Here is a 26,132-nt window from a genome sequence, read left to right as displayed (position 1 = left end):
ACGAGGATCGCTGAGAAAGAGCTGAACTCCTCTGCCAGCAAACTCATTTTTGACAACAGTGCTGCCAACTGAGTTGACACAACAGACTTCAACAGATGAGTTTTTGTTTCTCCAGAGAAAGAGCGATCATGGCCATGTCTGTCTAGACAGACTTGCCTTCAAGTCGTGCTGGGGGCATCACGTGCACACCCGTGCGTGTGCACAACAGCTGTGGGGAAAGAAAGCCAACGAGCGTCCCAGCTGTAATTAGCTAATGCTGCTAGCAGGCTCACTGTGATGCTCACTGAATGAGAATGAAGTTCACTGCAAGGTCACGAGTTCACAAAGTGGCTAGAACACACACACGTACATATGTGTAGTACACAGATATGTACATTCACACACTGATAATACACATTTGGTGAGACGCACATGCATGTAGCACACATTCTCACAGATAGTTATGGCGTCTGGTCAGCGTCACTGCGGTCGGGTGGAAACACTGATAGCTCTGTTAGCTCCCTGGCCAGCTAAAGGCCTCTGTTTCACAAACTGATTTCAAGATTTGGGCTGGAATCCAATTTTATCAAACCACTATCCACTTACTGAATACAAATACAAATCTAGGAGCCCATTCAGATAAGCTGATATAACAAAGCCAAGCTAAATGCAACCAAGAAGCATTCAAGGCAGAGTGAAGCAGCTGATTTCGATAGCTGTGTGCAGATGTTTCCCTGTCTGAAGAGAGAAAAGAGCTCCAGTAATTTCAAAATGTGCAATCATACTGAAGATGTAATCTGCTTTTGTAACTTTAACTCAACACACAATAAGAGCACACTATAGTGTTTCTCTGATCCCTGAACAGTTTGTCTATTGCATGATCTGTATCACTGAGGGAGCGATGCGAGCCTGCGAAGGCGATAAACCTTTTGTCTCACTTGTAGTCCATGGATGTGATTTAGTCGCGTTTATGTTTATGGATGGTATTGGGAAGCTAGGTTTCATAGCTAATTGTTCATTGTTGGAACTTAAGCTTGCAGAGGTTCTTCTTCTTCCAGTGTTTTTGGCAGTTACTAAACAGCCTCAGATGCATTACTACCAGTCTCTGGAGTGTTGTTGTGCTGACCCTGATTTGCACATACCTGAGAAAACAAAGACAAACTGTAATCGTATTCATGATCTGGCTAACAGAGATACATTGTGTGGTTAAGTGAAAATGAAAGTGAAATAAATCACATGTGAATTTTATTCAGAGTCACTTGCAATGACAAATCGTGAAAATGAGATGAACTGCATACGCAGATATCAAGGGCTACTTGAAAATGCTGGAGGTTCTGCTGCAGAACTATTGGGTTCATAAGCTCAAATTATCAAAATGACATGGATGAAAGTGTTCCTGGGTGATTCCTGAAATTGATGGGACACATCAGCTTTATAGTTTCATTAAAGAAGACTCAATACTCTGTTGGTCATGTTGAACGGCAGCAAACACATTCAACTTGCGATCACACAGTGGTGTTACAGAATGATGTTCCTTTTGCTAACAAATGATCTTTGGCTGAGGACCGACAAGCTTCATTTTGGCCTTTCGTCAAGTCTTTTAATGGAATTAACGTTTATTAGCCACCGCTGATATAATTTGCAACTGTTGACGTTTATCTTTTCCACTGGCCAGAGACAGTCAGTGCCGGCTGTAAATGACATTGCTCTTTGCTCATAAAAAAGAAGAATTAAAAACTCCAGGAAGAGATTTGTCAGCCTTAATGAATCCAGGCATTTTGCCAACTCAGACCTGGATGCAAAAGTTTGGGTAAAATTTCAAAATAAAAGTGCAAAGGTATTACTCATTCTTTTATTAGAGGTATTGTTAACTAATTCCCCTTGGAGGAAGTAGCACAGCCGGCATGCACTACAAACCCCTGCATAGAGGTAGAGGCAGCAGCTCCATGTGTTTTCATCCAGACAGCTAACAAGGTCGAAGACAACAGCGACAAAAAATGATGAAGACAAAGAAAGACGGAGGGGGAGTGACGGCTCAATGCATTCTTCAACATCCTTCTGCTCTGCAGCCATCACTTCTTACCATCTCTATAAACATTATGCAAATGTCAATGCCGCCGTGCAGTGCGCTATAATGTGATGTTGGCAGTAACAGTAAGCAGTAATCATGTTTAAGGAGTATGGGTGGAGAAATCAAACAAGGGTATTTATTATCCAGCGATCCTTAATCCGATAAGCTGTCATCACTTCACTCTGCAGCAATGCCTTCAAAAAAGGAAAAAAAAAAAAAAAACTCCCCGCTGCAAAGGAATGAGGAGACACAGAGTGAGAGAGAGATTCAGTCTGACTAAATTGCTCTCTCTCTCTCTCTCTCTCTCTCTCTCTCTCTCTCTCTCTCTCTCTCGGGCGCAGACAAATCTGGATTTAGCACTGTTATTGTGTCTGTCTAGTTGTGGGTAATTAAATGTAGCTGATAATTTGATCTTTTTGTCTTCTGTCTTTTTGTTCCTTTCTCACAGCCGCTGTGGGAGACTACACTGTGCTGTATGTGTGTGTGTGTGTGTGTGTGTGTGTGTGTGTGTGTGTGTGTGTGTGTGTGCGTGTGTGTGAGAGAGAGAGATCAGACTTGTGATGCTCTAAAAGACTGTGCGCTCCTTCTAGACGTCTTCCAATTAGAAGGTTAAACAAAGGAATGTGTTGAAAAGCCGCTTTACCCCAGAGGAGACGCACGCACACACACACACACACACACACACTGTCCGATTTGACCTTTCCCAGTTTTGAAAGACTTTATTGCTATATATTCTGAATTTTATGACTCTTTCAGGTTATTGTATATACTGGTGATTATATACTAGCGTGTAGTAAATGTTTTAAAGCCGGATAACTTATCAGCTCAGCGTGGTCTTACTGTTACAACTGTTGTCTGTTGTCTCTAAATTTTATTCACTGCTATGGCAACGTAGCGTCTGATAAACAAGCATTTAAGCCACTGAAGTGGACAGAGTAGCCATGCAGTAGAAAGGGATGAGAGAATGGAGAGAGCAGACCAGAGCACAGACAGGAAACAATCAATCAAACCCCCCCACCACCACCCCATCTCGTCCTCCCTTTTCTTTCTTTATTAAACTTCCTCTTTGCTGACCTTTGACCTTGCCGTTCCCAGCTCCCAACGAGTTCCAAAAGTGAAGCTTTTTGCCTTTTGAACCCAGTCTACAGGCTTTCGCCCTGAGGCTGACTGACGATTTAAAAATGTTTCACAGTGCTTCTTTTTTTTCCACAGAAGTAAACAACGCACAATGGCCGACCTGGGAGCAACACTGCAGATTGCTGGTTCAAACCGAATAAACAATAAAGGGTAGAAAAAACAATATATATAAACATTGTGCTGTCCCCCATGGGCTCCAGTCCCGCTTGATGCCAAGCAGTCGAAGCAACATTTCCTCTGTTGTTGTGCTAAGCTGTCTAAGATAATAAAACACTTAGAGAGAAGGGGAGGGGGTGTTTAATATGAAATGTGTTATCCTTAAGCAATTTTGAATCATAATGGGACTGCAGTGTAACGCAGTATGCAAACCCAAGCACATGCAGCAGTGATCGGCATCATGAAGTCCAACTTCATCTGGCTCTCATGAAGCTGGTTATCAGCTGGCTCAGTCTGGATTTTACAGTCTGACCATGACAGTTTGTGAGAATGACGCAGAGCTCCAAATGACGTCATCACAATCACGAGTGCAGTCCTCAATAGGACATGAAATTAAATGTTGTTAATGAGCTTATGTGATTTTCAGCAAAGTGAATTAATCACACAATAAGAAGTTATATCCAAGTATAAAGTCAGACAAATGCTAGAAATGAGTGTGGTAATCACTACATATAGAGAAGTTTATCTTATTCTTTGTTAGTTTAGTTAGTTCCTAGATTACTGTTTGTTCACTCACTTTTTGTCTGATGACAATGAAGTTACTTCACATTTCTTACATCCATTCATTCTGTCCCATCGCACCACATATCTGGTGAAGAATGCATCACATTTGCACCTGAAAAACTGCCACAATCTGTGATTGTCTTGTAGTAGGGCAATAATCCTACCTAGATTTCTCTAAATCTTGTAATCAGTATATCTGGTCTGAAATCAGCTGTGTAGTTTGTGCACCCTCACGTCAACATGACAACAGCATGTGACAGAAAATGTCTAGTGGTGCGAACAGCTGACACAGCAGTATGAAGTGAGAGGCATAAAGACATGATATTCTCTTTTTTTGGTGTGGAAAAACATGACTGTCCTTTACAGTGTGGAAGATCTCAACCCCACCAGGTGCCTTTGGGATGAAGTGGGATGCAGACTTCACCCCACATCAGTGCCTGACCTCACTAATGCTATTATGGCTAATGGGAGCTAATCTCTGCAGCCAGGTACCACAATCTTCCCTGAAGAGTGTGTGCACCTCATTTTGGGATCACATATGGGTGTAATGCATGGGTGTGCACATATTTCTGGCCACGAATTGTGCCTAAAAGCTCATTTTGTATGCACATCCATGCACACAAATACACACAAGCACAGAGGCCATCTCCAAAAGTTATCACACACATGCTGTCCAAGAATCTGTTTTCCCTCCATCTCCCTGTATCTCTTTTTCTTAATCCCTCTCTCCACATTCTGTCATGTGTCTGGCACAGAGAGGGAGGCAGTAAAAAAAAAGAGAGGATGAGGGAGAAAGAGAGAGACAGAGGCAGACAGGGAGACTCTTGGCTGGCGTGCAGGCTGTTTGGACTGATACAGGAGAATGTGGAGAGCCCTCTCATCTCTAATCTCTCCCCTTTCTCTCGGCCGTCTCCCCTCCCTCCTCTACTTCTCTCGCCCAGTTTATCATTCTGTTCATCTGACTCAGCCTCACTCATTCGGTTCCTTATTTGCTGTTTTCCACACTGAGGAACACCGTTTATAAGATGTGCCTTCTTCAGGCAACTACTAAGTAACATAGACAGGAGCCTTTTCATGTAATCCTACAATTCAACTCGTTTATCATAAAGAAAATCATTTCAAGTTGCAGTGATAGAGGAAGTACTCAGATCTTTTACTTAAATACGTAAATGTACTAATGCCACATGGTAAAAATACCCTTTTTTGGACAATGCCTTGATTTACCATGAGAGAAAACATACGAAAATATTCAGTTTCTGTGGTACTGTTATCAGTTTTTATTGATATTCGGACTAGGATAACTTCATGCTGTGGTCCCATTGTGTTTCCCAGATAATAAGTCCCAAAGCTATCTGCAGGCATCTCACTGCAAAAGAACAATATTCAGGTGGAAAAAAAAACAAACTTTTACTTCAATGTGTTCAAACTTCTATTAATCAATGCCAGGAGCGCAGTGATTCTGACTGCTGGGGATATGTCTTGGATAGGTGTTTTAGGCTAATTTGCACTGGACTGGTATGTGAAAGTATATGAGTATGATCCGGAAAATTTTAAGCATTAAAAGTAACTGTTACATTCTCATACAGTATATGAGATATATTAGATTGTTATTACTCATTCATTAATGTAAAGCAGGATTGTGCTGTTGTGGTTGGTCAAGGTGGGGCTCATTTTTAATGATTTCTACATGAGACTGCAGGTAATGATGATTTTCATTATGAATTAACCTGGTGATTATTTTCTCAGTACAGTATTTTGGAAATACTGTTTCTTGTGTCTTAACACACAAAATGTCCTTTCTTTAGACGCCTGTGAATACTGTGCTTATCTCTTTACACTGACATACTCTCCAGTCCAGTGGTCTTCAAACTGGGCCCAGGGGACACCACTGGGGTCCCTGCATGAGCACTAGTGGGGCCCTGAGGGAAATGTGCAACAGTATAATTGTACCATTGTTTAATTAGCCATAAATTGCCTTAAAATGATTCCCTAAGGGCATTCTCTGCTGTGCTCTAAGACACCGGCTAGGCAAAGTCTATAGTCTTAATGAGGCACAAGATACTCAACAGTGATGTGATTGTACGACAGGGAGTTGTTGTGCTATTATTACCATATCACACACTTCCACTTACTTTTAACCAATGTCCATGTCTCTTTTATCAGTGAGAAGAAGTCATTTGCCATGGTGTTCAGATGCAGGCGGCTGTGTGGTCCACTGACCTGCTCTCCAAAGGTCTCATGGTTCCATTTACCACCAGCGTGACCGGCTCATGGATTAAATGTCACGACACTGGGTTAGAGAGGAGAATGTCAGCACCCACTCATAGTTTCAGTGGGACTGCCCTCATGAGAAAAACAACAGTGTTTGTCATTTGCTCAAATGCCCAATAGATAGCTATGCTTATATTTTGCTTTAAACAATAACAATAACAATAACCACATTATGGCAAGCCAAGTAGACTTTCTTTAAACCATGACAATTAGAAATACAGTATATATAGCTATTTCATTTTTACCCATTGACCTCTGTCATGTCACAAAGAGTAACAACTGGTCAAACACAACACTCAATATGTTTTTATATTTCTGATATGAAAACATTTGACCCAATGCTTACAGGATAAGTCCATATCAGCCGAAAAAGTGCAAACACCCATCCCTTTATCCATGATGCTTAAACTTCTATCACTCTCCACCATCCATTCATCCATTATTCTATCCCTCATCTCTCTGCTATAATCTCCCATTCAGATATCCCCGGTGCATTGTAATCTGCTGTAATCTGATGGATTAACCTCACTGCTCTTTCTCATCAGTGGATGGTTCTGGTTCAGTGCTGTGGCTTTAAACACAGCTGCTCATTTTTTGCTCCTTGCCTGTAAGTGCACGTGTGCACAGCTTTCTCTGTGCTAATGAAAAATACGGCAAATGAAAGAGAGAAGGGGGGTGTTAGGCCAGCAGCGAATAGATGACCAGAAAGAGAGATGAGGAGGTGAGAGGTGTGCATATCAACCACAAAACAGCCAAAACAAATGAAAGCAAGAAATCCAGTTAAAGCCTAAAGCAAACACAAATGATAATAAAAAGAAAAAAATCTAATTGTTGTGCTACATATAGTTAAAATAAAAAGATTTTTTGTGTGCATTTTGTACCGCTGCCTCTGCTCTATTTTCGTCAAAGACTGCCTGTGAAGCACAAAGAAACATGTCATTATATGGTGAAAATATAACACCTCTAACAACCGGATTCAAGAGTTTAAAGGATTTAAATTTAGACAGTGGTTTGTTGTGTAAGGGACAAGCGGAAAGAAGGGAAAACACAGCAGCAGTCAACACACACATGCATGCATGCACGCACACACACTCTACACACTCAGCTAAAATGTGTGTTGCTGAATTGCTCGTGCCTGGCTCAGAAGGTGATCAGGAGCACGAGACCAAATCCTACACACAAGTGCACATACTTGAGAGGGCAACAAGCCTGAGTGGATTATACCTTCTCATTCTGGAGATGCAGTGTTAATTAGTGTGTATGTGTGTGTGAGAGAGACAGGTAACATCTGGAATGCCACATGAAAGGGCAATTTGTGCACAGAGGCACCAAATCATATTGATATCCTGCCGACACTGACAACACACACAGTAATAATATAAAAAAAAATAAAAAAAACATAAAAATACCTGTGATGTAATACAAAAAATGAAGAGGCTTTCAAACTGTGAGGCGTGGCACCCCAGGAGTGAGAGAAATGGGGCAAAGATACTGTGTGGGGTGAACGTTAGAGGTGCTCTAAAAACAGAGGCCCGCTCACCAACACGGTCAACAGCTGGAGCTGCAGCAGCGGATGTCACACAAAGCTCATTGAGGCACTTTAAAACACTTAACACCCTATTGCCACAATTTGCGTAACCCCCTCTTCCCCCTCAAACTCACAGACACACATATTTTTAGATTCAGTGCGACTTACGCCTTCCGCGGGTAAAATAATCCGGTCCATCACAAATAAACAAGCACACATCTTCTTAGAAATGTGAGATGAAAGAACTTGCCTGAGAATCATGATGCTTTTAAGTTTTCTTCAGTCTCAAAGTCATACAGCGTCATTTGTCTGTATATCCATGGGTACAAACAGGAACTGCTCATAGCTAATTCGGCATATTTGAAATGAGATGCAGGTCACTTGATTTTGTCTGATGCATGCTTATTCCATTTAGCTTTGATAAAAAGGCTAAAAGGAATGTCTTCATCAAATATATTTCTGAGCCATTTGGAAAGATGACTCCACAAATATGAAATAATAGGAGAAATGTAATATTGCTGCATTATGATCCATTTGGGAAAGACTAACCGCATTAGTTCTGTTGTTACCGTCCAATTCTCTCCATCATCAGCTCATCCCCATTCTCCTCCACCCACAGCCTTTCTTTTCTTTTTCCACTCTTTTTCTCTCCCATCAACTCATCCAGTCCTGCTCCTTTTCTTTCCACTCTGTGTCTCTTCTTCTATTGTCCCCCCATATGACTCTGTGACATCAGGCAGCCTGCCAACTCACTGTACACTTCAATTAGAAGAGAGACCTCAGCACACACACACACGGACACACACACGTGCACACACAATGCAACGGTCGCCTGTCTTTCATCTGAGTGCTCTGTACGCTTCCCAATGAAAACCAAATGGCTGCAGAGAGTCAGGGAGTGTGCGTGCATGCATGCGTGCGTGTATGTGTGTGTGTGTGTGTGTTTGTGTGTGTGTGTGCATGCAGGGCTGGCACTTGGAGCATGTCCTAGAGTGTGACTTTGATATCAGTCTTGGTAATCTAAGTCATTCGCTCCGCTGTATCAAGATACAATAGAAGCAGCACGCACACACACACAAACATACACACACACACACACACACACACACACACACACACACACACACACACACACACACACACAAACACACATAGACCAGATGGCTGAGCAACCCCAGCTCTGGTTGGTTGGTTCTTTGTCCTCCTCCATTCTCTCGCTATCAGCCTGTATATATATCGTATCTGTTTGTCTGTCTTTCTTGGTGTATGTTTATCTGTTGGTCTCTTTCCCTCCTGAGAAAAACTCAAAGTTATTCCCAAAGTTTAAAAGAAAAAAAATCTCTGAAGCAGTTGAACAGACATACAGCAAAGCAATTCCACAGAACACAATCTGGATTTTTGCCTGTGTATCAGATCAGTTACAGTACAGGAGGGCAGAGTAAAGGAGAAAAGAGTTGAAAAGGAGGGGAAAGGTGCATTAAGAGATGCTGCCAGTGTTGTCACAGTGCAGGTGCTGATGTAAGACACTGGACTTTAATGGTCTTATCTAAACATAATAATGTGATAATAACAGACAATCCAGTGAAGATATCACAGCACTGAATGCAGTACGTAAGCTATGAAACCACAGATGCAGCCAGAACAAAGAGGAAAAAACAAAATGCTACACAAAAGAACTTTCGATATGCAAGTACAGGTAAGTGTGTGTGTGTGTGTGTGTGTGTGTGTGTGTGTGTGTGTGTGTGAGAGAGAGAGAGAGAGAGAGAGAGAGAGAGAGAGAGAGAGAGAGAGAGAGAGAGCGTGTGAGAGTGTACGTGGAGTGAAGGGTCATTGTCCTTGATTGCAAAGCCCACTTGAGACATTAGATGTCCTCGTTGCAATCACAACGTTCAAAAAAGTCCAAATCAGAAATCAGGATGCTCCTGGAGAGCAGGCCAATCAATATCATAAACATCATCAAGGACAACGCTCTGACTCTCTGACACACACTCTCTGTCCCTCTCTCTCCCCTAACCCTTCTTATTTTCTATTTCATTATATCCCCTTGACCCCACCGACTCCCTGTCTCTGCCATTAACATATGTGTGCTGAGCCACGGCCGGACATCCCTGTGTCTGGCTCGAGAGCTGGCTTTGAGTTGGACTAAAACTCACAGAGATAAACCAAGGTTAGGACAATGAGCGGGGAAAAAACCCCACTGGATTAAACAAGAGCTCACGATTTACAGAACACGGCACAGAGTGGGGGAGATTTTAACCACGGAGAGTAAAATTGTGGTTTTCTTTAGATCTGTACAGGGGGTGGCAATACAGAAGGTCAGGCAGAATTCCCATTTTTCAATAGTTGAACCATTGTCCAAGAGTTTCACAGCACATTAGAAGGCAGATAAGACTGAAGTATACCTCATCTGAGGTATTTGTCAGTCTTCGGTTGAGCATTGGGGGGCCGGGTACAACCATTTCTGTAATATTCCCAGACTGACTGTTATTGGCTGCAGTTCAACACTATGAATGGCTTCCAGGAGAGACTGTCTGAAAATATGCTGTTATTCCCTAAATGACGGGGGATGTTAAACCAGTGCTCTACACCATCAGCAGCAAAACACCAAACAAGAGAATATGTTTTGGATGAATGGCACTCATCCTTCCACTGAATTTCCAGGGAATTGAAGAGTCTATGACAAGGAGGTGTGGAGCTGCTCTGAAGGCTTCAGATGAAACAACGCCCCGCCCTGACACTTTCTGATGGCTTTTCCTTTCATTTGTCACCCATCTGGAGATGACCAATGATGTTCACTTCATGGATGATGAATAAAGCACGCAATACAGCCGCTTCTAGTCTAACTGTACCATTCCATTAAACAGAAACGCCATGCATGGTGTTTCATGGTGTCGCACAAAGATGACACTCATTTTCCTCACATAAGACATCAGAGAATACAGATAATTGTCGTGACAGACCCCATTGAGTGTGATACGTTATGTGTGTCTGATAAGACGACAGAAGGACAGTGTGTATGCATTAGTGTATGTGTGTGTTTGAGTGCGTATTAATGGACAGACAGATGGGGCAGTCTAGAAGAACAGTTGATGAAGGCTTTACACTGCAGCTGGCCCTTTCTCCTCCTCTCTGCAGCAAACACACACTCAGAGATACAAAAAAGGTGGACTGGCACTGTTGTGTGTGTGTGTGTGTGTGTGTGTGTGTGTACGGGGGCTGTCAGTGTGGCAGCTGCCCTGGCATCAGGTGGGCAGCTCCCATGCTACATGAAGAAAGCACAGCTGCTGTAAATGTAAACACACACCGTTTCCTACACTAAACACAACACAAACATATGAAGATGAGCCCTCATACACATGGATGGAGTGTGAGATTCTCTTTAATCTACGGATCTCACAGAGAGCGATACACACATTTGCACGTGCACGCAAACAAATGGAAAATTGACCCTCTGCAGTCCCTTTATACACACACACACACACACACACACACACACACACACACACACACACAGTCTGTATCCTTTCCTGCACGTGCCCTCTAATCAAATGCACACATATACATGTATACACACAGACACACACAAAACACACACTCATGCAGGCTGCATCTTTCCTTGATGTGAACGAGATTAACATAAGAGGCGCAAACACACACTGAAATGTTTCTTCTCCCCTCTAATCAGACATAAACACACACCCACACAGGCAACATCTTTCCCTTGATGTTAATACTGAAGATTGTCAGACACACACACACACACACACATACACATACACAGAGTGAGGTGCATCTTTCCCTAGTACAATGTGTCAAGCAAACCTGCATAGACACACACTCCCATCAATCCCCCCCCAACATGCCAGTTGCTCTCCAGATGCATGCCAGATACAGAGACACATGTCCACCCATCACCTCCCGTATCTGTGCAGACACATGTTGTGATGGGAGGAGGTTAGCCAGCTTGAATCAGGCCACTGGCACCTGACACCGGTCATCAGCACAACAGCTGTCAGAACACATCGCTGGCTGCTGCTGAACGTCTGCATATGTGTCTGTGTCTGTTGTTTGTCTGGACTTGTGGCTGTACATGCCCTAACAGTAGGACATTCTGACTCAGTGCCGGGGTGGGATCTCTACAGTGACATAGGGGCCTGGATTTCTGGAGTTACAGGGTTAACACTGCGTTATTTCTCCCTGCACAATTTCCACTCTCAATCGCTATATGCACACTATACTGGGGACATATGTGAATAGCGTCATAGACAGGGAAGCCCATCCTGGGAGACAGAGCAGCAGACTGGAACAGTGGAACATGGTAAAAATAAAAACTCGGTTCATTCATTCAGATATGTTTTGCCCTCAGGAGATGGTGGAGACATAAACAGAGTTAAAAGGAGACAGAATATTGGACTCTGCTTCATTGAATTACCAGAAATAATTGCAAAACCCTTGTGTAAAATTGTTGCGTGTCTGCCAGCTAACATGACTGTATCACTATGGCAACTGAAAGCTGCTTCACATAGAACTGTTAGCCCCAAGTTCGACAATTTGCATGAACAAGTCATGGATAAAACCAATGTCAATACAGTGTGATCTTATAATAACATGAACAAAAAAAATGTTGACATGACATTTTTGTCCAAAAACGGTGGACCTTTTTGTTTTAGTTTCCATAATATCAATACCAAAGACAGACACTGCAATGGATTTGAGTGAATTAAAGCCATCTCACAGTTGATAGGTTTAGCTGTGATCTTTCCTTTTGTCTCTTGACACTTACAAAGCCTTCCCACTTATCAAAGATTCATTAGCTCACTAATCCATCCATCTAGCTCTCCATGCACATCGTCCATCCATTAACACTGTGCCATATTCCTCCAGAGGGACTGCTGAGATAATGCCCTGCTCAAGGACACAGGGGGTAATACATATGAAGTGATAGCCCACCAGGGAATTGAACCCACAACCACAATGGCACATTAGCAGGGGCTGCCTCTAATAAGTGATGCAGAACAGTATCACATCAGCCTCCGTCCCGGAGGTGGCAGAGATCATGCTGTTGTAATTCAGATCACTCTGTGAGCGCTAAAGGACTATTTCTGCATCACTCCATCCTCATCTGATGCAGTGCTGACTTTAACAAAAAAACGGTTCTGGTCTTTTTTTTCCTACATACTGTCCATTTGTCTGCTCCTATGATAAGTAACAGCTGGGGAATTCAACTGCAGATGAGGACAGAGGAGACATTCTAATGTGTGGAAGGTGTCCTCCCATTAATTCATTTTCACACTGATACACTGGTTTTCTGTGTGGGATCATTTTGGCAGTCACAAAGAAAGAAAGAGATACTGTGAGTTCTTTGAAAGGAAACCATTTTGCATGTATTTCAGATGAAGATGTTTTTCAAATCACATTTTCCACACACATACTGTATATACACTATATGGTGATATATGATATTTTGAATGCTTTAAATTCAGACTTTTAGGACCTGTGCACAGTTGACATCAAGTTCCAAACATGAAAATCTATTTCTAAATATGTTGGAGTGCATCCTTTACCAGCTAAAAAATGCCCCATTGAGCTCCGTGAAAACTTTGGTCTCCTAATGTTGTGTTGTGAGAGTCACAGAGAATGTATTGGGTCGCTATGCTGCTGGTACTTTTTCTTATTGTTACTTCAAAGTTGGCTCAAGACATTGCAAGACATTTCACAAAAGAATCTCTACTTCGACAAACTTCCGGACAAACACATGCATTAAATTGCATGCAGATGCATGATACGATCGTTTACAAGTTGGTGTACCGTATCACTTTTGGATCTGCCCGACATGTCTTCATATCTGTTCATCTAGCTCTCTCCCTCTGTGTGTGTCTCTCTCTCATGAAAGGCTTGACAGAGATAGCACTTTTTTCAGGGCTGACGTACACTGATGTACTAATGGATAGAGGAGATAAGGACAATGAGGGAGAGGAGAGGGAATGAGGAGTGGAGCAGAGGACAGTATGCCCCACACACACACACACACACACACACACACACACACACACACACACACACACAGATGAAGCGGGAAATTCTCGAGGGAGGCAGATTTTGTGGGCATGTAGCCCACCTCAGTTGGGAGAGAGAGGGAGCTGAAGGTGACATACGAGTGAGGGGAGTGGGGGGGGAGAGAAGAACGTTGTGGACAGGAAAACTACAAGACCTGAAGAGAGGCAGCGTAGAGAAGTAGTAGTGGAAAAAATAGGATGATAATTCACTGAAACACTAGTACCGCTTACAGCAGTAATATTATCTCTGCAAGATTTACACACTAGTCTTCCTTCAACAGAACGGCTACACACACACACTTGGTCACACATTCATTTATGGAGGACCATACACAAGAACAAAAATGTCCTCTCACTGACACATTAATATATATACGATTTCATACACAATGCATTTCAAACTACAGCTTCAGAAACTCTCAGATCACACTTTTGAGCATGTGCCTGAGCATGTGTGTACACTGCCTGCTTGCATCTACATGGGCAGTGTACAGTAAGTGTATGTGTCCTAGGGCAGAAGCTCCAGCTACAGTATGAATGATGCCACACACACACACACACACACACACACACACACACACACACACACACACACACACAAAATAAGGCTTCACAAAAGCCTGTTGTGTATTCCGAGAAACCAATAGGACATTATTCCACTAACTTCTAGTAAATGGGATAAAGATGGAATTAGTGTGTTCAGGTGTTGCACTCATCTGCTCATTATGAGTTTGCATTGGAGAGAAGAGAAACAGGAGTCCGCACACACTCACACACAAACAGGGAAACAGACCAACCCGCGATTATCAATCATTTCTACCAGCCTGGTGTTTTTGCCATTTAACCAGGCTGAGCAGCCGATGCACCGCTTCAATCATCGTCTGCCAGTCTAAATGCTAGTGCTAATTAGCATTCACATGCTAAATTACCTCCCATCCCATGTTTTCTGATTAGGCTTAATCATTCTGACAGCTAGTTTTACTGCTAAGCTTGCAGAGCCAATACATGCATATCCACCTCGAACTCTAGGAAGAGATCCAAGGCACTCTCATTCACTGGATACTGAGATTTGAAGAGCTCGTATCCTGCATGATAAACTGCTGAGACCAGTGGTTCCCAGTCAGAGTGCGGTGCCTGTGCAGTGGGTCACAAGATAAATCTGAATGGTTATAAGATGACTTACAGGCTCTAAAAATACTGGTAGTTTTTACTGACTCTTTTCTAATAATTTATTTGTAAAATGTTGGGAAGTTTTGCCTCTTCAGGCCTCTGAAAGTTATTCAAATAACATATTCTGGGAAAGATAGTTAGGAAAATCATCTTGCTGGGAACTCCTCAGTGGTGGAAGAAGTACTCTACTTCAGTAACAATATGACTACAGCAATGTAAAAATACTCTGTTACAAGTCACAGTTGCACATTTAAAGTCCAACTTTAGTTTCAGTATGAAAACTAATAGTGCTAGTTCTACAGAAAAATGGCCTCAGTGATTAATATATTCTTGTAAAAAAAAAACATTTTTAGATTGTTAAAACTGATCTATCAATATGTGAGCAGCATGTTGAGATTAGAGATTAGAGTTTATCAAATTCAGAGAGAGTTAAGTAGCTTATTCCAGTGGTTAGTAACCTGGGGATCGGGCCCCTGCAAAAGGTCACCAGATAAATCTGAGGGGTCATGAAGTGATTAAAGGATGAGAAAAGGAGAAAACAAAGTTCTTCTCTAAAGATTTGTGTTCATTATCTGGACATTTCTCTAAACTTTGCTCTTTTTTTTGGTGAAGTATTCCAGTATTCTCCAAACAGTTTCTTAAATACAACTGCAATCTGAAAAGTAACAGTAATTGTAGCTTTCAAATTGTAAAAAGTAGAATATTTCATCTGTCAGTATAAATATAAAGCAGAACGCTTTCGTAAAAAGGCAATACTTAAATAGAGCACAAGCACGTCAAAATTGTACAGTGCTTCAACAAATGCACTGATACGCAAACTGCAAGGGGGAAATGCAGGTAGGCGTTAATGCTTGATTTGAAGTTGGAATGCACTGGTGGTATAGTGGTCGATATACAGTACCACTTAGGAAGGTGGGCAGATCATGAGTCAATTCACAGAATATATACAGCTTATTATCCTTGCTCATGGGCTGATATCATTAAGGGGGTGGGCTACTGTTAACAGGGAGAGTGAGAGTGAGGGAGGCAGATAGGATGGGGCAACGCATGTCACAGCTGTCACACAGAAGATGAGGAGAACGCAGGAAGCATCTTGCCAAAGAACGAATTAGATCATCTCTGAGTGGGAGGGATGTACCATCGAAGGAGTGGGGCCGGCAAACTTCTGGTCCACCTCACTGGCTCTGAGATGCCCTGAAGCCTAACCAGTCTCACTCATCTCCGTGTCTCAAGGCAGCGAAGTGGCAGCGTTACGTCAATCAAGCGGTTGGCACAGTTACCTCAGTAGCGCTGCTCCAATCGGTCCTGTCACTCAGGCTATCTTCCAAGATAGAAAGGAAAGGGAAAAGTAATTGGATTTGCTGCTAGCAGGGAAATGATGAAATGACATGAAACCACCCCCTTTCACCCACCACACACACATGCACGTGCACACACCTATACACCGCTCTGAGTAAATCTCCCCCTCTCTCTGCCTGTCTTGCTTGCCTGTTTTTGTTTCTGAAGTCTGGAAATACTTCAGGCTGTTGAGAGTTTCTTTTCATCTCGCCTGATGTGGCGAGAGTGCTTTGTTCTCCCAGGTAGACAAAAGAGGAGACGAAATGAGGGGAATGAAAGGATTTCCAGGTTTTTACTAAGACGAGGCTTGGGGGGGGTGTGGGGGGTGGTTGGGATGTTTCTGGCAAACGGCACAGAAGGCAGCCCATAGTACAATTTCATAATGTTAAAAGCTATTGGTAGCCCACCTACACCTTGTCTCCCTACAAAAGGATGTGCTGTTGAAAAGAAAAATGTCATCATGTTCCACTTTGATGTATTGAGCAAAGAAAACAATATATGATGCATATACATGCTGACCGGCTGCCATGAGACTGCTGGCATTTGGCTAGGAGGACTAGGAGAGAGGCAGCCGTTTTGTCTTCATGCTGTGGCTGCAAGGCTGCATCCGGCATCCAAATATTCCCTACACTCCACACTCATCCTGTATGCCCTATATCCGTCGTCCTACTGTACATCTTTCATCACACATTAGAGACCCTCCGTATCGCACACTGTAGAATGTCCTTCAGCCTTAAACACCCTCCTAATCCTTTATCTTTTGCCTTGGATTCTGCACTCTGCATCCAACAATGAATGCGCCTCTGTGATAACAATATTAAAGAGCTAATTTGGTGAAGACACACTGGTGATATTTTTTATCTAAGTCCATTTTTTTGAGAAAAATGGCACCATATATAACAGAAAACACTGAGCCACTTCCAATACAATTTCAAATCAAGGTCTACCAATTAGTACCTTTAGGAACTGGATCTGATGGTCATCCTCAGTTATCCATAACTGCTCAGAAAAAAGACAGCAAGGGGAGCTTGAGTTAAGATTTTTACTGTTTCCAAGGTCAAAGAAGAACTCACATGCTCAGTACATGATGACTCTTTATTGTTTTATAATCATGCTACTGTTTCACAGTGTTTTAGCATTAGCTCATGACTGTCACATGTGACCACACCTCTGTTCAGCAAACATTACACAGTCCCCATTCAAACCAGCAGTCTTCCACAAACTGCATCAACAGTAATACATGCCCTTTGGAAAAGTTTAGGGTTGCAACTGACAATTTTTTTTGACAAATGTTGATTAATTCCAAAATAATCTATTTAGTAATCAAAAAAGTAGTGAAAAAAAGCCTGTCACAATTTCTTGTATCCAAGGTGAGATCTTCACATTGCTTGATTTGTCTAACAAGCAGTCCAAAAGTGAAACGATGAATCGATTATTGTTATTACAAAATAATAGATGTATTTTAGTTTATGTTCCTATTCTACATCCACACCCTGCATTGTGTCCTACACTCTCATCCTCTGCTTTTTGTCTTATTGGTCACTCTATGTAATAGCTTACACAAACAGAGGCCCTACTGCATTAAATCACAAAATGAGCCTCTATTTTGACACACTCTTAATCAGCTGTTCTCCGCTCTGCAAACAAAGAGTCCAAAAAAATGACCAAGAGAACGGCAAATTTGCAGTCTACAAGGGCAACTAAGACAACAGCTCATCCTTACATTAACATTCAAAACCTGTACAGAAAGAAAGCAATTAACTCTACAGTAATGGAGATGTTAGGAGGGTGTTCTGCACATACATGCTGTGCTTACTCATTGAAGGCTTTCTGATTAGTCATGCTGACGTAAGGCAGCACAGCTTTACCCTGGCTTACGTCACAGCTATCCCTCCCTCACACACATACACACACAAAGACACCATCACTCATCCAGTGGACTGCCTATGCTTAAGATTTTACACTAGTGATTATATATTCATAGATCAATCAATACAGGGAGTCTAGCAGCCGAGACACGTCCACGCAGACACACATTCAGCAGCAACCGTATTGCAGGAATCCAATGAGCGTGCGCGTGTGTACACATCAATACGCTGCAGCTTTACATTTCATTAGGCCAAGGAGCACAGTTTAACTCCCAATGAATAGCAATAAAACCACACAGCCTGTAACCATCTCTCTCCATCTGCCTCAGCCTCGCTCTCCTTTCCTCCCTCTTTCTGATCTCAGCTCTATTCCCTCTTCCTCCCTCCAAATTCTGTTTCATACAAATCTAGTTCAGCCATTTATTAACTGTTGTCCTCCAATTTATTTGGAAAGACCACATTTGAAGCTAAAGCTAATAGCCTCCTGTGTCAGACTTACCAGGCACCAGTTTGCAAACCTCACAAATTGGCTATAGCTGCCATCGCTGCTGATTTATTTTAACTGGTGTCCTGTCTCGCCATCCCTCTGCTCATACACTCATAGACTACATGTTACTGCAGCATCTGCATTGATCTGTGTGAGGACACTGGCAGCCTCCACCTCCACATTCACCTTCCTCCCTCCATGCCCGAGCACAGGAAGACACGCCGGCTGAGGGGAAATGGGATTCCGATCAGCGGGATATCATCCAGGATCTGCTGACCCCACACACTCAACACACACACACACGCACGCACGCACGCACGCACACACACACACACACACACACACACACACACACACACAAATCATTTGTCTGCACACACACACAGAACAGGGGTCAGGCACAAGGACTAGTGGGCTAGGTTTCAGTCGACTTAGCAAAACACCAGAGACAGGAAGCTGTGTAAGGAGGCATGTGTGTGTGCACGAGTGTGTGTTATGCACATTATCATAGTCTATATAAAAGCAGTTGACAGCAGCATTACTGCAACAGATATTCCACCGCCTACAGAAACACACAGGTCTAATGCTGAAACTGTCAAACTCATATCAAAAACTGTAGCAACCGAATGTTTCAAATGCATTCTGGTTGGCTTTAATGCAATATGACAGAAAGTATGATGTAAACACAAAGACTTCCAAACAAAGACATCACTATGTGAGCACCTACAAAATGACAGATGACTTTAAAGTATTGTGTTCCTCAGAATAAAAAATAAATAAATAAAACTCTCTGGAACATTCTCTAAAACTTTTCAAAGTTAAATGCTGCTGACAGTGAAATGTGGATGTTCCTTCTTTTGTATTTATTTTGTGTATGTATTTATGCAATTATTTTCATCCCCAGGTAACTGTTTTATTCAGTCTCCAGAGTGTTGGTGACACGGACACACTCATACGGAGATGTCCTGCTGAGAGGGAAAGTGAAAAAAAGAAAAAAAAACAGAAGCGGCTCAGTCGGATCTCAGATGAAGGAGCAGCTGATTGGCGTACACACCGTGCGGTCTACTCAACATGGGTACTTGAGGAACACACACACATACACGCACACACATACTGTAAACCCACAGGCACACACTCAAAGGGACTGCATGCTGTGTGTATGCTGAACATGATGGAAAATTACTACTTGCCCATGATTGAGGACAGCACACAACAAATACACAGAACTACACACACACACACACAAAACAGGGGGGTTTCACACCAGCACGACTCAGCAGACACCTAAGAAATCATCTTTACCCACCTTATAGCCACTCAGAAACACTCCCTGGCTGTTGACAACACTGTGACTAGACCACCAAACAACACTCAGCAAGATAAAACCCACACAGCTCGGGTGTGTCGAACAGCATGAGCTCCACACATCACCCAAAGACACACACACGCACGCACGCACGCACACACACACACAGTGCATGTCCAGAGCTGCTGCCTCACTTTTCTCTTCAGATGTATATGTGTCTTATTTGCTATGTCTTAATAGCATTCAATGACAAAGCGGTGAGAAGCCATTAAAGACAAAACACAAAATATGACATGAAAGATACACACACACACACACACACAGATACACAAAGACACAGACACACATTCACAGCTGATGTCTGCAATGAGATTTCTGATGACAAAACCATTTGTCAGCGATGCCAAAACCAATGACCATTGAAAATACATCATAAAATGACACAAAATTGCTTCAAAGTGAAAACGGTTTTCTGTAGAGCATGAAAACACACACTCTCTCTCTATCTCTCTCTCTCTCTCTCACACACACACACACACACACACACACACACACACACACACACACACACACACACACACACACACACACACACTCACACACACACACACATTATTGTACTCCAGCAGGCGCATTTGAATCCCCATTTTAGTCACATTTTATTAGTTTCATGTCAGTTATTGCTGTAACTTATGTCTCACATCATTCACAATGTAGAAGAAACAGCTAATGGCAAAAACCAGAAAAAACACTGGATAACACCACAATAACTGCCAGGTGAAAATCTTCTGTCTGCAAAACAGCATTGTTCCTTTACCAGATATTTCTGCCACAATTTACACATTTACTGCAGGTTTGTACCATTGACTTTTGCCTGCTTGAAGAGTTTCTGGTACTTTACCTCAAGCTAATACATTTTAAATGGGGTTATGAGGTTTTCACACCATAACGGAAATACAGTTTCAGCCATAAAGAGCAACACAGACACAGACACACAGACACACACACACACACACACACACACACACACTCCAGCATGCCTACCTTCTTCATGCGTCCACTGCGGGTGCCAGTGAATGCCACAGTGTGTCCGCGGTAGTCATAGGCCGCCACAGAGGTCATGCCATCGTCCTTGTCCACGTAAAGCGGGATGCCCTCGATGGCGGTGGTGCCCCCTAGAGGCTGGTTGAAGTCCTGGCCGCAGAAGTTGTCATCTATCTGCAGCGGCTGGGGTTTCGGGGGATAGAGGGAAAGGAAGCCATTAACTCAACCATTAACACTTTTTAAATCCCTTCTCTCCTTAAACTAACATTAATTCTTAAAGAAGGAGGAGGCTTTCGATCTCCCTGGCACTTAGTACACAGTTTATGGTGCTGGAGTGAAGCCAAGCCGGTGCAGATTTAGGGAGAAATGGTAAGAAATTAATGGGCGTTACTGGAAAAATTAACTTCAGTTTCATCAGCTCCCAACAGCTTTATTTACTCTTATTTTTTACTTTTTTGAATACTGATAGACAAGCCAGTGACATTTGTCTTGCACTAAAGAAAAAAGCACAGTATCATGCAGCAAAGGCTTCTGTGCCACTGATGTTCTCCCCTCCACTACAGCATTTGATTATTTCATAGGACATGATGTCAAACCAAGCAATTAAGCGTCTCAGCATGGTTCAGACGGATGAACAGTTGTTTGTTAATGTTTTAAATATTGATTTCTTTGTATACAGCTTTGCCAATGTAGTTTCTAATAAGACACCAGCCAATACAGCGAGAAAGTCAACTGGAGCTGCAATAATGGAGGCGAGAGTGAAAACATGAGCAGGACACCGGAGGAGATCACGGAGAAATGACAGGAAGTAAATTATAGGTCAGATTAGCATATCATAATCAAAGTGTCTCACACAGCCACATCGCCTCAGTGATATGTTGATATGTCACGCCTGATTTATGAACGTGTGTGTGTGCATGCGTGTGTAATTGGCATGTCATTAAAAGCATGCGATAGCTATGTACGCATCAGGAGGTTCCCCTTACTCTGACATGTGTAACAGAGATAATGGACAGAGGCTGAATTACTCTGAAGGCCTCACACACATGCACACACATCCTGCAAACACACATCGAGAAGCACTGTGGGAAACACACACGTCTGAGGCCTCAGTTCTAAAACAGACTTATGATCTTATGTATGATTTCAGCGGAAAACCACATATAAGCAGTTATTTCAAACCTTACTTTGACTAGACCTGAAGTGATTCTCCTGCTGGTTATGAAGGGGTACTGCAGTTTGGGACACTTGTGCGACCAAGCCTGTGGTGAACTTTGCATGAGCTTTGTAAACAATGTGATTATTATCAATTAACCACACTTTTATTCCTTTCTAGTTTAAGGTCAGACCATTTCTTTTTAATATCAGCCGCAGTTCTGTCTTCCTGGTCCACCTTGTTCACCGCAATGGCAGCACACTCCCAAGCTGCACGTTTGGCTTTATTTATCAACCCACTATTTAGTCCACAGAATAATATGTGCTGCCTGGCTTCATTCTCCTCTGCTATCATCATGAAGATGGTCTTGTCTTCCAAAGGCTTGCTGTTCTCTTGTTCTCTTGTACTCATGACTGAACCCCTATTTGTGCTGGCATTACATGAGGGGGCATAGCAAGGCAGGCTCTGTCATTTTAAGTTGATTTTAGACTTACAGATCACAGTGTGTAAGTTACACATGGGGTTCTTAGAATGTACTTAAGCAAGTTTTTTTGTATGCTCAGCATTGTTCATGAATCAAATGTGAGCACACCGTCAGAAATGATTGTAAAGATAAGTTAAGGTATGAAGCCCCATGTCCAAAACACTATGAAAGGAGATTAAACAGATGCACACGCGTATACCCTAACCCTAACATACAGCTTTCGCCCAAATGCAGAGCAAATTTAAACAGAATTGTCAGGAAATCAGCACAAGAAAATGCTAATTAAATGCATGTTTCCGTCCACTTATGTGATACCATTAAACTATTACAGAAGACTGCAGGACGAGATTATGTGATTTAGAGAGCGCCAGGCAAACCTCAAACAAGCGAAGACATGATGGATATATGCCATTTATGGCTGTTTCCTGTGTTCATTTGAGGAAGGTTATCGTCTCACACATCCAACGTTTTCATCTGCTGCTATTTTTAGTCTCTTCAGGCATCCACATGCTTCATGTTTGTCATGATGTATTCACTATGTTTGGTTCCATTGCACTTTGTCACAGTTGTATTCTATCAATACAGCAACTTCACTTCAGCCAAGCGTGAAAAAAACTTGCATAATCCACTTATTTTTATGAACCAAATGGAAATGTGCATAAAACAGATGGATGGAAGCTGCTTACTATGGGAACTCACATGCAGACACAAACACAAAATAAGAAGCTAAAAATGTACATTAACTTTCACATGAACAAATATGCAGGATCACATAAACATTCATGTACAGAAAGGAACAAAGCACACACACACACACACACACACACACACACACAGAAGCAAGATTGAGCCACCCACACGACTCAAATTAACATGCCAGCTTTCTCTTGTTCATTACAAGATGCATCGTCTCCATTGAGAGTAATCAATCACCCCATCCCCCCAAAACAGCTGAGTTGTCAGTGAACATGTGTGTTAGTGAACGTTCGTGCGTATGTGTGTGTGTGTTGCAGGTTGAAAAAGGGTTGAGAAAAAGTCTGTTGTTGTCAAAGGCCCCCAGAAACACAGCAAAGTTGAATTTCATTAAACAAAGACATAACGTGAGAAAGTGATGGAGAGGGGGGGGGGGGGGGGGGGGGGGGGGGGGGGGGGAGAAGAGAGAGAGAGAGAGAGAGAGAGAGAGAGAGAGAGAGAGACAGTACACACAATGCTTCAGCTTTTGTGTGATTTACATAAACATGTTCTCAATTTCGGAACTTTTTTGCGAGTAATTTGAGAGGAAGAAAGATGGACAAAGGGGGAAAACAAGAGTAAACATGAAGTGATGCAGGGCAGATGGAGACAGATATGAAGAGGAGGGAATAAAAGTCTGGAAGGAAGAAAAAGATGGGAAGGAGTATGGAGAAAAGACAGAGAGAGAAAGAGATAGATAGAGAGAGAGATGGCTCAGTGACAGTATGAACCCTGGCCTTGGCTTCCTGCCATGCAGTTCCCCTTGTTTCCTCTGATAAAGACAACAGAACCTCCACTCATTTCCTCTCTTTCACTCTCCTCTTTCCTTCCATCCCTCTCTTTCCTCCTGCTTCAAATCCTCTTCTTCATTCTTCACTCTTTTCTCTTTTACCATCTCTGTCTCCACATATTTCTCTTGTCCCTTTCCCTTTTTTTTTTTTTTTTTGTTCTTTCATGGTTCACAAGGACTGGCCAGTGGGAAAATCATGTCCGTCCCTAAATGGTGCTCTTTTTTTCATTGCTTTCATATGCCTGTAGCTCTCAGAGAACTTCTTTCTTTCCTTCCTTCCTCCCTTCAAGAGCATTATCAGGATGTTGATCCTGGGCTTCAAGCACAGGTCACATGACTGCTGAGATAAACAACTATGTGTAGTTGCAGAGGTCTTTCCACCATGCTGAGAGTAACTTAAAGGGCATAAAATGAAGACTTCTGTTGCATGATGATCAAAAGCATTGTTACTATGTGGTAGAGCAACACATCTGAATCAAAACCACAAGTGTTCTGCTCCCTTAACAACCAGGCCCGTTATCCTCTTTGTGTCCAAAGCAAAACTTTTTAAGAACATGACCACAGCAAAAATGGTTTATTATAGTAGCTTGTAATAACATAACTTAGCCTGGATTTATTTATGCCGGGCGCCTCATACTTGTAAACTAATCTGCATTCCCAGTGTCTGCCGAGCTCGCACACACAGAAGTGAGATCGCCATCTTCCCAGCGCTGTTGAAGACATGCTGAGGACGCTAATGGTTTGTTATGTTTAGCCTGACTTGCATCATTACCATAGAGTCAACAGCTGAGATTGAGGCACAGTGGAGCGTTCAGTCGACGTGTTTTCACTGCAGACAAATGTGGCCTCACACAGACCTGACATCTGCTAGCTGTTGTGCGCCTTGTAGACATGTAATTCCTACAGTGTGCCTACTCGATCATTCCTCTACAGCAACTCACTGAGGAGACGCTTTTTCTGCCACCAATCCGGACGTGACTGAAGAACCTAATTTAACAACAGACTTTCATCATTTGATCCCCTTCTCTTTATTTAAATGTCAAGGACTACAAATAGGTCATTATTATTGTGGTTTGTAACATGTGACACGCCAACCACAAAAAATCCTGACAAACATATAATAACTATTTCTGATTTTTTCTTCCATTCATGTTTTATTCATGCATTCCCAAACACTCACCACACACACTGTATGCAATCCATGTACACTGAGAAACTGGCATGCATCTTGGGCAGATCGGATAGCTATCCAAACTCAAAACATCTATGTGTAAATGCATCCAAGAAGAATTTGAGAGGGATTGAAACCAGTAGATGCATTCGAGCCAAATGTTGAAAAGGTGCAAAGGCATCTGTCTTGTCAAGGCCCACTCATAAGCATTTCTCCTCCCATAGTGCAACTAAATGAGTCAACGACGGCAGCTAAAGTTACCCTGACGTGATGCTCCTGGTGTTTGTGACAGAGGAAAAAGCAGCTCCAGCGATTTCAGCGCATGCATACAATCTATCTGATCCCCGATCAGTTCAACCGCTGAATGATCTGTGTGAGAGTGACTCTGTGTGGCTGAGGCAGCAATGTGAATGAGAGACTGTGACGACCCGTGTAAAATAAATGCAATTCATCCATGTGTTTATGGGTAGTTGTTAGCTAGTTACCTGTTACTGCTAACCGTCAATTTCTGCAAATCAACTGCTCAAGTGCATAAATGTTGATTATTCTGGCAGTTTGGTGGTTACAGCTTCAGGTGAATCACCACTTTCTGGAGTGGAATAGAGATTTCTCAGAGCTGCACGAAGCCCAGCAAAATCAAAACGATTTGCAATCAGCTTTACAGTCTGACAGATGGAGATGCACACATGTGGCTAAATGTAAACAAAAAGGTATCCAAAAAGCATTCCATGCAGACAAAGACACATAATATGACAAATGTCCATTTCAGTTGGTTAATCTAGGGCCCCTTTTGGAGGCCATATATATATATGTGTGTGTGTGTG

At 42.5% G+C, this 26,132-nt stretch overlaps 1 protein-coding gene across 2 annotated transcripts in view; it reads right to left on the bottom strand.

Moving 5' to 3' along the window:
* The window catches only part of plxna1a (plexin A1a), a 248,462-nt gene that overhangs the window by 168,060 nt on the left and 54,270 nt on the right, over positions 1 to 26,132 (bottom strand). For both annotated transcript variants that reach the window (XM_070968471.1, XM_070968472.1), the window contains exon 3: positions 20,976 to 21,158. In XM_070968471.1, the coding sequence (XP_070824572.1) occupies positions 20,976 to 21,158 (183 nt within the window). The remainder of the gene's footprint in view (positions 1 to 20,975; positions 21,159 to 26,132) is intronic.

Source organism: Chaetodon trifascialis, chromosome 8 (assembly GCF_039877785.1).
Source record: "Chaetodon trifascialis isolate fChaTrf1 chromosome 8, fChaTrf1.hap1, whole genome shotgun sequence".
In the NCBI taxonomy this organism is placed as follows: domain Eukaryota; kingdom Metazoa; phylum Chordata; class Actinopteri; order Chaetodontiformes; family Chaetodontidae; genus Chaetodon; species Chaetodon trifascialis.
Note: the sequence above shows the minus strand (reverse complement) of the source record. Positions and strands in the feature narration are given on the sequence as shown.